General features: G+C 45.0%; 1 protein-coding gene across 1 annotated transcript in view; it reads left to right on the top strand.

Moving 5' to 3' along the window:
* Nucleotides 1-13,349, top strand: part of UNC5D (unc-5 netrin receptor D) — a 407,047-nt gene that overhangs the window by 364,006 nt on the left and 29,692 nt on the right. Inside the window, 2 exon segments of the mRNA XM_033171586.1 lie at nucleotides 5,324-5,492; nucleotides 12,246-12,473. Of these exon segments, the coding sequence (XP_033027477.1) occupies nucleotides 5,324-5,492; nucleotides 12,246-12,473 (397 nt within the window).

Raw genomic sequence — 13,349 nt, 5'->3', positions numbered from 1 at the left:
AAATAAGCATTGATCACTGATGTTTACTGAGTCCAGGGCACCCTTCTCCAGTTTGAGCGGTGTCTGGGAAGAAACCGTTTGCCCAGTGAGGGAGGGAGAATTGCAGCTGGTTTTCAAGAAAGAGCAAGGTGGGGAACCAACTGCAAACAGGTTGCTTGTGCTGCAGCTGCTTTGCAGATGAACACTGCTATTCTGCTTCCCCATGCTCAGCATATATACCGAAAAACTAGATAACTGCAGAAGCACTTATCCTTTGCAGTTGTGGCTGCACAAGGGAACTGCCTCGGGAACCTACTGCTGTCTCAGGAACCCTATTGCTTGAGGAATCGCACAGGAACTATATTCTATCGCTTCTGCATTGCTGTGTTGTTTTCATCTTTCTTATATCTCAATGCATGAGAAGTCAGATTATTTTCTATTGGGAATCATCACTACAAGTGCATGACTAAAACTCTGGAATCACAGTCCCTGGGAGGGGACTAATGCAGTGGCTTTTAAAGCTTAACCTGTCTTTTGCTCTCGCAGTGGGATACGAATTGCCTTAAGTTTCCCCCTCTCTGCGCTCACACAGTAACTTTTCCATTTGTTTGTCAGCAACGTATTTTTGATGCAGGAGGCCAGCTTTGCTTTTCTGCATGCCTGATGTGAATGAGATAAGTAGAGTAGAAATTTGTTGTCTGGAAATATGCAGTTGTTACAATAGATTATTCCAGACTAAATAGACAAATAAACTGGCAGAAAGCAGTTTCCTATGTTGACTAGCTTCCAGAGGGACTCCTATTTGATTCTGTTGCCTTTCTAATTTAGGGATAGGGAACCTATGGCTCTCCAGGTGTTGTTGGGCTGCAGCTCTTAACATCCTTGACCATAGGCCATGTAAGGTGAGGCTGATGGGAACTGGAGTCCAACAATATCCACAAGTTCCCCACCCCCTTTTGTAGTTTAAGGGTTAATTCTGTTAGTGTTAAAATCAATAAGCCTAAGGCGGGGGTGGAGATGTTGCTTATCAATCAGGCAGAGTGTCGTGATGTTTACAGAGGTAGCTCATGCTCTGATTGGCTGCGTAGTTCTAATGGAATTTTGCCTCTGTATGTTTGGTTGAATGTCTCCCTGCCCTTTACAGGGCCTGAACTAAGACAGAAAAAAACCCGTTTGTTTCTTCTCAAATTATACACTGGTGTCCCCCCCCCTCCAATTCCTCAGTAAAGTATTATCAGGATTTCTTTTCTCTCCAGACGCAATCTATGTTATTTAAGTGAATTTACTAACAGGCCCTACATTTGCACCCTTTACTTCATGTGGTTGGGAACCCTGGCTATTCAGGGTGTCCTATGTGTGTATACACCTGTATGTCACCGTGACACTGACACTGAACACAGCGTGACCAGCACATGCAAAAGCATGCAAAGGGCATGGGTAACCAAATGCATGAATTGGGCTGCAGGTCGTGGAGAAAGCTTTATTAATTTACATACTGCTAGCAAAATAATCCCATTGAAATGGGAAAAATCAAGAGAATGCTGGCATAAACAGCTTTTTCTTCAAAAGCTGATGGAAATGCCTATATGGTTGCAGTTTTTCTCCTTTCCTTGGGGAATGAAGGCTCTGGCAAGCTTAATTGGGTTCCATTAGCATAGCACTTGGGGGAGATGCTTCCATAATCCAGAGACCAGTATAGAACAGGTCTTTTTCCTTGTCCCCACTAGCAAAGGGTTGAGCAAGCAAATTCTTGAGCAAGCTTAGATGGGAAGTTCAACACCTCTGCTATTGGCTTTTTTTCTGCAGCAGACAGCAAACATAAACTGGGCCCTAGTCAAATGTAATGAACCGGGGCTGTGTGTGTGGATGAGCCAGGACCTCAAGCAGACTCCCTAGTGCTGCCATGGGAATTTACCGCAGCAGAACATTAGAAGAGCCTGCTGGATCAGGCCAATGGCCCATCTAGTTTAACGTCCTGTTCTCACATTGGCCAACCAGGTGCCTGTGGGAATTGGCTCCATGAATTTATCCACAGTTCCCAGGGCATCACTGGACCGACATCGAATGTCGCCACAAGAAATGCAGGGTTTAGAGTGTCCCTACCTTTGCAGCTCGCTTACAGCTCAGTCCTGCAAGCACTTGAAAATCTGTTCCTCCCACAAAAGGCCAAGAGGTTATGGATGTGTTTGTGATTGGAAGGCGGAAAAACAAGACAGTTCCATGAGCTTCAGATTCAACAGCCTTCCTAGCAACGTCTCAGAATTAATTTTATGCTGTTTACATTGTGATGGCAGACTTTGTCACAAACAGCCGTCCACGTAACCCTAAAGCATATATCTCACCTTCCCCCATTTTATCAAGGACACTCCCTATTTACTGGTAACTGTCTCTGCTTTATGATTGTTGCTGTTTTTGCCTTTGGGAAAGCCTAGTGTGTATTGCTAGACTGGAGTGCAATCTACACACACATAAAAATGCTGTAAAAATGATTTTCTAAAAAAAAAAAAAGTTTTGAAAAATACATTGAATTCTGCATAGTTCATTGTTGCCATCTAGTGTCACATTTCTATACTGCACTTTAAAACACATTTAAAACATTTAATTTGCAGCTGTATAGCTGAGTCCTGGCTGTTCTTTAAGACTTCTGCCTGTTACTCCACATCTTGCTCTCCAGGTTAAATCTGTTAGTGTTGGATGGTGGATATTGTCGTTCTTTTAATGCACATGCACATAAATATGTGAGCATTTGTTGTTGTTTACTTGTTTAGTCGTGTCTGACTCTTCGTGACCCCATGGACCAGAGCATGCCAGGCACTCCTGTCTTCCACTGTCTCCTGCAGTTTGGTCAGACTCATGTTGGTAGCTTCAAGAACACTGTCCAACCATCTTGCCCTCTGTCGTCCCCTTCTCCTCTGTCGTCCCCTTCTTCTTGTGCCCTTCATCTTTCCCAACATCAGGGTCTTTTCCAGGGAGTCTTCTCTTCTCATGAGGTGGCCAAAGTATTGGAGCCTCAGCTTCAGGATCTGTGCTTCCAGTGAGCACTCAGGGCTGATTTCCTTCAGAATGGATAGGTTTATGTGAGCATAGAATCATAAAATCACAAGAGTTGGAAGGGACCGTGAGGTTCATCCAGTCCAACCCAGGGGCGTAGCAAGGTAAATTGGTACCCGGGGCCAAAATTTTTTGTAACACCCCCCCAATTGAAATTATTAAAATAAGGAAAAGGGGCTTTTTTCAGCGCTCGGCTGGGCCCTGGACGGAGCCGCAGAGGCGAGGGGTGGACCAGCGAGGAAGGGCGTCACGCCAACCACAAGCGTGATGCCTCGCTTGCCCGCCCCTCGCCTCCATGCCGTGGCTCTGCCCAGGGCCCAGCCGAGCGCTGAAAAAAGCCCCTTTGAAAAAGGAAAGGAAAGCAGGCACCAGTGGCCAGCCAAGCAAGCAAGCAAGCCAGCCAGCCACCGCCGCTCACCGCACGATGTTTTCGGCTCGGCTTTGGAGGCGCCGATCACAGGGGCGGGGCCCCACCCTGAGTGTCACCCCCCAGGGCAGTACTTGGGGCAACCCGCCCCCTACGCCCCCTTGCTCCACCCCTGGTCCAACCCCTGCAATGCAGAAATCGTTTGCCCAACGTGGGGCTTGAACTCACGACCCAGTCTGATGCTGTACCGACTGAGCATGCCGTCTGATATTTCACACGCCACTGAAGCTTACTTTGAACTCTTGGTAACTCTGGACTGTGTTTGTTTTAGCATGTTTTTAACCAAAACCACAAACCTCATGTTTTACAACAGTCGCAGCTCATTCTTAGGAGCCCCGATTGCCTCCGTGTTTTCTGCAGGATCCCCGCCGTTGTTCCCACCTCTGTTTCCAGTCAGGCTGGCATGTTTCTTGCAATGTCAGAGCAGCCCGACTCCAGATTTCATGCAGTTGCTTTGGAATGAGAGCAGGTTGTCAGATCCTGCTCATTTGGTCCTTGTGATCCTGACAGCATCCCTTCACTGTAGCTCCATGTGGGAAGTGACAAATGCTCATTATGGGTGTGTGATGCATTGAGCAGACTAGGCATTGGCCATTGCCTGGCATAACCCCCTCCCTGCTCCCTGCTCCCTCTAGATGTGTGTTCATCTGGAGCAAAAACTTGCTGGCAATAAACCTTAGCATCTCATTACAGAACCTAGTGTTTTAATTTCTGCTGGCATGTCATTACCTGAGGCTGGCTTTCTTTGTTTCCTTGTTACGTTCAGCGGCTGCTGGGCTGGAGTTGAGAGTAGATGCAAGTAGTTCCTCTGAGCATGCATAGAGTGCCTCCTCCAAAGTATTATAACCAGTCCTCATACTTCCAGGTCTGCATACTGGCTCTCTGAAACCTTAAACCAGATCTGGCTTGGGTCAAAGCAAGCCTGCAATATATGAGTGACAAGATCCCAAGAAAGATGCTATTGATATACCATAATTGTTTGTTTCTTGTGTGTGTGTTCCTGCAATTTTGAGGGTGCCCCACCCCAATATATACAACAGCATGCAAGGGGGAAAAGAGTTTGTGTGGAATGGTGATAAATTCAGTCCCCAAAGACAGAATGAGTGTTCTTATTGAACATATTGTAATTTCATATTAGTGTTTTCTCAGTTACACAATTAAGGTTGTTTGGGAGCAGATCAGAAATGTTTTGTTTTTTGGTTTTAAAGCAAAATTGGCTGGGAGTATTGACGTTAGTCTAAATCCGTAAGCCATAATTAGTCCCCCCCCAGCTATAAAATAGTATATTGTTCGTAGCATCCTGTGAATCAAAAATAAGGGGGCAGCTAGCATGACAGTAAAGGCAATCTTGATTTCCACTGATAGCAAGGGAAGCATTTGAGATTTGATACAGCGAAACAATGTTGAGCTGACAAGTAAAAACTCGGGTGTCGTCAGCCCACGACTTGGGGCAGATTTCCAGGACCCCACCACTAACAACACAAAATGCAGCAGTTCTGGCTTGCGACATTGTGAAGCAAATGAAATATACATTACCTAATAAAGGCAGGCCCCTGTAAGACCATTATGCCCAGAGTCTAAAATTACCTAAGGGCACTATTGAGTGAAACAGCAGGTCCTGGTGGATCTCTGACTTGTATTAAATTTGCAAAGGAATACGGTTCATTTTTCCTCCCCTTCCATTGTTTCTCTCCCTGTGATTTTCTCAGAGATTTTTTTAAATATGTACCGGTAGTTGTTAACATTAAACAAGTATAAATGTCATCAAAGCAATAAAGGAGATGAACAAATGTTCTGCTTTTGCTCTTGGAAGAAAGGCTTATGTTTTGATTTCCTTTGTAACATTTTCCTCTCTCCAATGCAAAGCTTGCAACCGGAAGGCAGCGAAGTCCTCCTTGGACCACAAGTAACTTGCGGCCCTCCGGACGTGACCGTCTCCACCCCATTTGCCTTGACAATACCACACTGTGCAGAAGCGAATTCTGAGCACTGGAACGTCCACCTGAAAAAGAAAAAGCTCCAGGGCAAATGGGAGGTAAGTGAAGTTCCTTCCCCAGAGGATTGAGCCAAAAAAAGGATGCTTAAAGATGGATCTCACAAAATGAAATGTTGGTTAGTCTGGATTAAAAGTACCACTTCCAATCTTAAATTCACTTCTCAACACTTCAGCGGCAATTAGTGATTTATTTGGGTTTTTAACAGAAAAAGGAAATTTTGTGCAAATTTCTCTTCATAAACACATTTTTGCATGCTTTTTTTTTTTACTAATATACAATATTTTTGCAAGCAATTTTCCCCAATATAATGCATTTTTATATGTGTCTTTCTCAAACATCTGCATTTTTTGCACATTTGCACATTGTTTGTTGGAGAACTGTACCACCAAATGAAGAGATGTGCAGATTTTGAAAGACAGCTGTGTTTTACTTTGTGTTATGTGAATCAGGTAGCTTCTTGTGAGAATACAAACCAAACTGAATTCCTCTCCCCAGAGGCAGAGCAGCGAGCATCCAAGGGGGGCAGCGTGGTGATGTGACCCCCCTCAGGGATGACACCTGGGTTGGACCACACCTACTGCACCCCACTTTCTACACCAGGGCCTCTCCCATCCCAGCACCCCATTCACCAGAAGAGCAAAGAAACCTCACCACAGTGAGTGGGGTGAGCAGATTTGTGGACCCTTTTCCCTGTAGGGAATTGCTCCGTTCTAGGTGCTCTTTGAAACTAGATTCAGCTCTTATCCAAGTATTGATGACAAAAAGAGAAATTGCAAATCCCTCTTCCCATCCACTCACTGAATTAATGGCTCAGGGCAGTAGAGCAACACATAAGATGGAAGACTTCATTAGAATAAACATTATCCTGGTGAATAACATGGTGAAGGAATCTTGCCCATGTCTTGTTTGTTGTCTTCGTTGTTCCAAATGTTCCCTCTACCTGAGGGATCATTTGTTTTTCTCCACACCGGGGGGGGGGGGGAGGGGGAATTAAAGACAAATCAGAGAATGTGAAGCTGTGCTAAAATTGCCAATGTGTCATTGCTGCTACCTTCTGATGACATTGGATTTCTTGCTGAAAACACTTATGCTGATTCAGTCTGCACAGCCATTGGATTCATTGCATTGAAACCTTCCTTCTGTGTAAAACTAGCTCAACAGCATCCGTTTAAGAAAGAGCCTTTAAGCATGACCCTGCTTTTATTTATTTATTTATTTATTTATTTATTTATGCATGCTTCTTTATACCCCGCTCTTCATGCAAGGAGCTTGTAATTGCACATAAAGTTTTCTCTCCCTTATCTGCACAACAGCTGTGTGAAATAAGTTTGGGTGAGTGTGGGTGATGAGACCCAACTCTGAGCAGAGAGCTTCAAGGAGGGGGGATTTGAACCCAGGTTCCCTTGATCCTAGTCCAACCATTGTTGTTGTTCAGTCGTGTCCGACTCTTCGTGACCCCATGGACCAGAGCACGCCAGGCACCCCTATCCTCCACTGCCTCCCACAGTTTGGCCAAACTCATGCTAGTTGCTTCGAGAACACTGTCCAACCATCTCATCCTCTGTTGTCCTCTTCTCCTTGTGCCCTTCATCTTTCCCAACATCAGGGTCTTTCCAGGGAGTCTTTTCTTCTCATGAGGTGACCAAAGTACTGGAGCCTCAGCTTCAGCATCTGTCCTTCCAGTGAGCACTCAGGGCTGATTTCTTTAAGGATGGATAAGTTTGATCTTTTTGCAGTCCATGGGACTCTCAATAGTCTCCTCCAGCTCCAGTCTAACCATTATGCCACACTAACTTTGGAGTGAACATCAACAGCCTTTGAAACTGTGCTTCCCCCACTTCCATCCCAAACTATTATTATTATTATTATTATTATTATTATTATTATTATTATTATTATTAAACTTCCAAATCCTGGTTTTAGCAGAACTCTGAGTGGGCATCCATTTTATAACAAAATTTTTTAAAGAAACCTGAACATGATGGGAGCCAATTTGCTTCAATTTTCATTCGTTGCAAAATGAAGAGTGAAGGGTAACAAATGGGGATCGTATTTGTTGCCACATTTGAACCCATTCCTCATTCACTTGAGGGTGTGGCTTATCTCTTCTATATCTGTCTCTTGGTGACTGCCATTTTATTTTCCCCAGATGATGAAAATGATTTATTACATTTCTGTACTGCCCTTCATCTGAAGATCACAGGGCAGTTTATAATATAGAAATACAGAAATGCATACCAAACGAAAACAATAACCTCCTGCCACACGGACCCAGATGGTTTAATCAGCCAAAGGTCTGGGAAAGGAGGACTGCTTTTGCCTGGGGCCTAAAGATATGTACCAAAGGTGCCAGGCAAGCTCCAGACATTGCCAAAATGGCAGCTTGTGGTGGCCACCAAGGCAGCATCCAAAGCGGAAGAAATAAAGAAACAGAAACAACAAATATGCGTAGTGGACCAATGTGATTTTATCCAATAGTGAGGTTTTAAGGAGTGAATAACAAAACAAATCTAGCGAAGATTAAAAATCCTAGATAGAGCTGCCACTTAATTTCAGTTTATGGCTGGGCTGATTAGATGGGACCTGATTCCAGGAACTATTGGAGATTCATTCCCTGTGTCTACAGTCATGGGATTATTATCTATCACATGACGGTGTATGTTTTCATTCCACAGAATGAGAAGTGACGGAGACAGGATGTTTGTCTTACTGTGTTCCCTGAAGTGGGACTATTGTCCTTTGTTCTTTCTCTTTGCTGTCTGATGCTAGAGAGAGAGGGAACCATGCAGCAGTGCTCCATGTGTGTTTATATGTAAATAAAAGTAGAGGTCTGTTACGCATGCTGAGAAAACTCTGCGGATCTGTAAGTGTGCTAATGCTTTTTGGCATTAGTGGCTGTGATGTTCGGGCTGAAGAAAGCTTATGGAGCTCCCAAACGATTGACCAGGAGGGAGAGAACATGCTAGTCGGGCATGTGTCTCTGCCAGGGTCCTACTCATGTGTAGGAAATCCTAACAGGAACTGGGGGGCTGATTTGGTCATTTGGGTTTCAGAAAGACACTTACCATAGTGGTGATTCCTCTCCTCTCCTTTTCTCTCCACTCTGACAACTAGAGCTTACCATTCCCTTCCCTCCCTCTGGTTTTCAAAACAGAAGCTGTGGTGACCAGGATAATGTCTCTGGATACCACCATGTTTTTCTACTCCCAAAATGCATCTGGAATGATTCATGCAGGATATGTAGCCAATGTGGTGCTCTCCAGCCTTTGCAGACCACCACTTCACAACATCCCTGACCATCAGGCATGCTGGCTGGAGCCGGTGGCAATTGTCATTTACACATTTGGAGGAGACCATGTTGTCTGCCTCTGCTTTTCACCTCTTCTTTACTATATTATTTTACGCATCCTCTCTTCTACCATTTTAAAAGCCAGGATGGTGCTTGTTCCTTTTGGTTAAACATATGCTGGAAATACAATAATTATCCCAAAGGGGATTATCAACAGTTCAAAATACGTTTCAGCAGGCTACTCTACTTGTATGATGGCAGAGTATATGATGTCCTTGTGGGGTTTTTGTTACTTGCATTCATTGATAAGAGAGATGATTCATCAGCTCTGCACTCCAATAGTATATATTTGCTTGGGAGGGGGAAAACTTTGTATTATTATTGCAAATGTTTTCAGGGCAGCTTTGGGATAGACTGGTAAGGGAATCCTGATAAGGTACTCCTTCTCTCCTATGTCCTTTCTCAAGAACTCCATCCAACATCTGATGCCATGGTTGGGTCTCCCATACAACAAGAACAAACAAGGTTCAGTGGGTGGGCATGACACTTGGAAGGCATGGATGAGGGGCTGTGCAGGCTAGCTTAGACCCCCACTGCTGAGACCCCCCCATGGGCAACACATTGCCCAAGTGTGTGGAAGACCCCTATGCATATACCACCACAGCTCCATGCAAGGAACTGTTCCTTTGAATTGTCACTTTGCCCGGAGGTGCTCTATATTCATCACACGCTTGCCACACTCTCGACCAGTAGAAGCGGCTGGCAGGTACATAATTAGCTGGTTTGGTGAGGGAACGATCCCTTCAGTCATGCTTTTAGTGCATCTGAGCCCCCCACTCTGACATGCCATTGATGGCTTGAGAGAGCATATGGACCTGGCATTGAAGGCTTTCTAGAGTCTACTGAAGCCCTGCCTCTTGAAACATCCCTAGGAGGAAACAGAATCTGACAACAAGTTCTGTTTTAGCCTTTTATCAACCAGGTTGCAGTTGTCCTATGGCAGGGGTCAGCAAACTTTTTCAGCAGGGTGCCAGTCCACTGTCCCTCACACCTTGTGGTAGGCCAGACTATATTTGGGGGGGGGGGGAATGAACGAATTCCTATGACCCACAAATAACTCAGAGAAGCATTTTAAATAAAAGCACATATTCTACTCATGTAAAAACACCAGGCAGGCCCCACAAATAACCCAGAGATGCATTTTAAATAAAAGCACACATTCTACTCATGTAAAAACATGCTGATTCCCAGACCGTCCACGGGCCGGATTTAGAAGGCAATTGGGCCAGATCCGGCCCCTGGGCCTTAGTTTGCCTAAAGGTAAAGTGACCCCTGACCATTAGGTCCAGTCACAGACAACTCTGGTGTTGCGGTGCTCATCTCGCTTTACTGGCCGAGGGAGCCGGCATATGGCTTCCGGGTCATGTGGCCAGCATGACAAAGCCAGTTCTGGCGAACCAGAGCAGCACACGGAAATGCCGTTTACCTTCCCGCTGGAGCGATACCTATTTATCTACTTGCACTTTGATGTGCTTTCAAATTTCTAGGTTGGCAGGAGCTGGGACCAAGCAACAGGAGCTCACCCTGTGATGGGAATTCGAACTGCCGACCTTCTGATTGGCAAGCCCTAGGCTTTGTGGTTTAACCCACAGGACTATTATGTTTTTATATATGCTGGAAGCTGCCCAGAGTGGCTGGGGCAACCCAGTAAGATGTGTGGGGTATAAATAGTGAATTTATCATTATGGAATGAGACGGAGAAATGTTGGAGGGTATGGAGTTGCAGTCAGACAACATCTGGAGGACCACAGATTCTCCCTCTCCGTTTTAAATAGTTTGGGTGTTAATCCTATACACATTTATTTTGGGGATAAGAAAACTTATTTCTGAGCAAGCACGTATAGGATCAGGCATCTTTCTAAATTTGGAGATGGAAAACAGACCCATTGCTCATTACAGCTCTGTTTTCCCACATAACATTTTCAGTTTTCAGAGCAGACGTGACAGACAAAACCAACTTCGCTCTGCATTATTTTTCTGTAAAATAGTTAGCCTTCTCATTTTGTTTTGTTTTGCTGCATTTCTTTTCTTGTCTTTAAAGCATACCTGCTGTTGCCTGTTGTTTTTGGTGCCTCCAGAAGTCCCCCCTCCCCTTCATCCAAAAATCACATATGTTGGAAATTTCCAACATATGGTGGAAGAGGTGGCCAAGGCAACATTTCAGTTTTAAAAGCTGCTTGCCATGTGGCACAGTGAGATCCTGCTTGAGAAACAGTCTGAATCTCTTTCGAACTTAGGGAGCTAGGGTTCAGTAGACCCCAGCCTGCTTGTGAGACTGGGTGAAGCTCTTTGGTGAGCTCCAGCCATAATGACATTTACAGTTTTGTTATCAAAATACAAAGAGTTCATTAAAAACACCCTATAAACTAGTAGAAACTGCAACCAGGAAAAGATTAATGTCTGTGTGTCAGGCTTACGGAAGGGAGAGAGAGCCAGTGTGGTGTAGTGGTTAAGAGCGGAAGACTGGTAATCTGGGGAACCGGGTTCGCATCTCCGCTCCTCCACATGCAGCTGCTGGGTGACCTTGGGCTAGTCACACTTCTCTGAAGTCTCTCAGCCCCACTCACCTCACAGAGTGTTTGTTATGGGGGAGGAAGGGAAAGGAGAATGTGAGCCGCTTTGAGACTCCTTCGGGTAGTGATAAAGCGAGATATCAAATCCAAACTCTTCTTCTTCTTCTTCTGGCCCTCTAGATTTTGCTGAATTCCAACTTCTGTCATAAAAACCATAAGCATAGCCTTGCAGGATCAGCCCAAGAAACTTACCAGGTGCTGATGGGAAGCTTGCAACCAGAATAGGAAGCCCATAAGTCAATGGAAAGCTCACAAGGGTTTGATGACAGTCAGAATCCAACAACATACGAAGGCCCACAAGTGCCCCACTCCTAGCTTAAACACTCCCTTGGAACCAAAGATTTCATCTTCCAATGGAAGGCATGCTCCTCCACTGGAGAAAGCTCCTTCCATCAGAAGGAAACTTTTCGATCCAACCAATTGGCTCCTCCTACCTATTTTTGGTCTTCAGCAGGGGCCGGCAAGGTTTACCTCGCCTGGGCTGGTTCACTCCAGCGGAGATCCCTCCGTGGGCCAGATCGCGCCGGCATCTGCGTCTGCGCAGATGCAATTTCCGGCGCTGCAGAAGCAAGTCGCTGCGCCGGTTTAGCGCAGTGACTCACCGAGCGGACGGCTCAGTTAGGGGGCAGCTCGTGGGCTGGTTAAACTGCCCCTGTGGGCCTTAGGCTGCTGACCCTGGGTCTTGAGCTGCTGACTCCACTATCTCATGTCTACTGGATTGCAGTAACTGTCTCCTATGAAAGTTCTTTATAGGATATACTAATATTAAGAGAATAGGAGAAATGTTAACCTATTCTAAGAGTTGTGCCAAGTTTGGAATATATGTTTAATGTGGTTTATTCTTTCATCCCTCCCCCTAAAAAAAACAGGAAGTCATGTCTGTGGAAGAGGAAACTACTTCCTGTTACTGCCTCCTGGACCCATATGCCTGTCACATTCTTTTGGACTCTTTTGGAACTTATGCTCTCACTGGGGAGCCCCTCTCTGATTGTTCCGTTAAAGAACTGAAAGTTGCAGTCTTTGGCTGTATGTCTTGCAACTCACTGGATTACAGTCTAAGAGTGTATTGCATCGATAACACTCCCTGTGCATTTCAGGTAAGGCTGGAAAATCTCTTCAGATTTTTGTGAATGCTTCTTCTTTGCTCAAATAATTTAGTTTTCAATATTTTATACGTGCTTATGCAAAAACCTGCTCATGATATGAAACAGGGACTGAACCCAGGAGTAGGAAACCTGTGGCTTTCCAATTGGAACTCAACTCCCATTTGCCCCATCTGGCTTGGCCAGTGGTCAAGGATGATGGGAGCTAAAGTCCAACAACATCCAGAAGGCCAGAAGTGTCCCCATCCTTGACCTAAAATATCCTATACTGATCAGATTTTGACACAGCTCTACAACTCCCCCCCTTTTTTTCTTAAAAAATAATCTTTATTTGGTTTCTTTTCTTAGTGCCCCCCCCTGCCCTGCCGCATCCTGTTCTATTTGGAATAGGGACTTTGACACCAGACTTTTGATTTTATATAATAACTAAGGTTTGCAATCATGTGCCCACTTAGCTAGGAGTAATTCCCCACTGAATGCATGGGATTTATGGTCTGAAGCTCAACATCCAAAAAACTAAGATCATGACCACTGGTCCCATCACCTCCTGGCAAACAGAAGGCGAAGAAATGGAGGCAGTGAGAGATTTCACTTTCTTGGCTCCATGATCACTGCAGATGGTGACAGCAATCACGAAATTAAAAGACACCTGCTTCTTGGGAGAAAAGCAATTACAAACCTAGACAGCATCTTAAAAAGCAGAGACATCACCTTGCTGACAAAGGTCCGTATAGTTAAAGCTATGGTTTTCCCAGTAGTGATGTTTGGAAGTGAGAGCTGGACCATAAAGAAGGCTGATCACCGAAGAATTGATGCTTTTTAATTATGGTGCTGGAGGAGACTCTTGAGAGTCCCATGGACTGCAAGAAG

Source organism: Lacerta agilis, chromosome 15 (genome assembly GCF_009819535.1).
Source record: "Lacerta agilis isolate rLacAgi1 chromosome 15, rLacAgi1.pri, whole genome shotgun sequence".
NCBI lineage: Eukaryota > Metazoa > Chordata > Lepidosauria > Squamata > Lacertidae > Lacerta > Lacerta agilis.
This window is presented reverse-complemented; position numbering and strand designations above follow the sequence as displayed.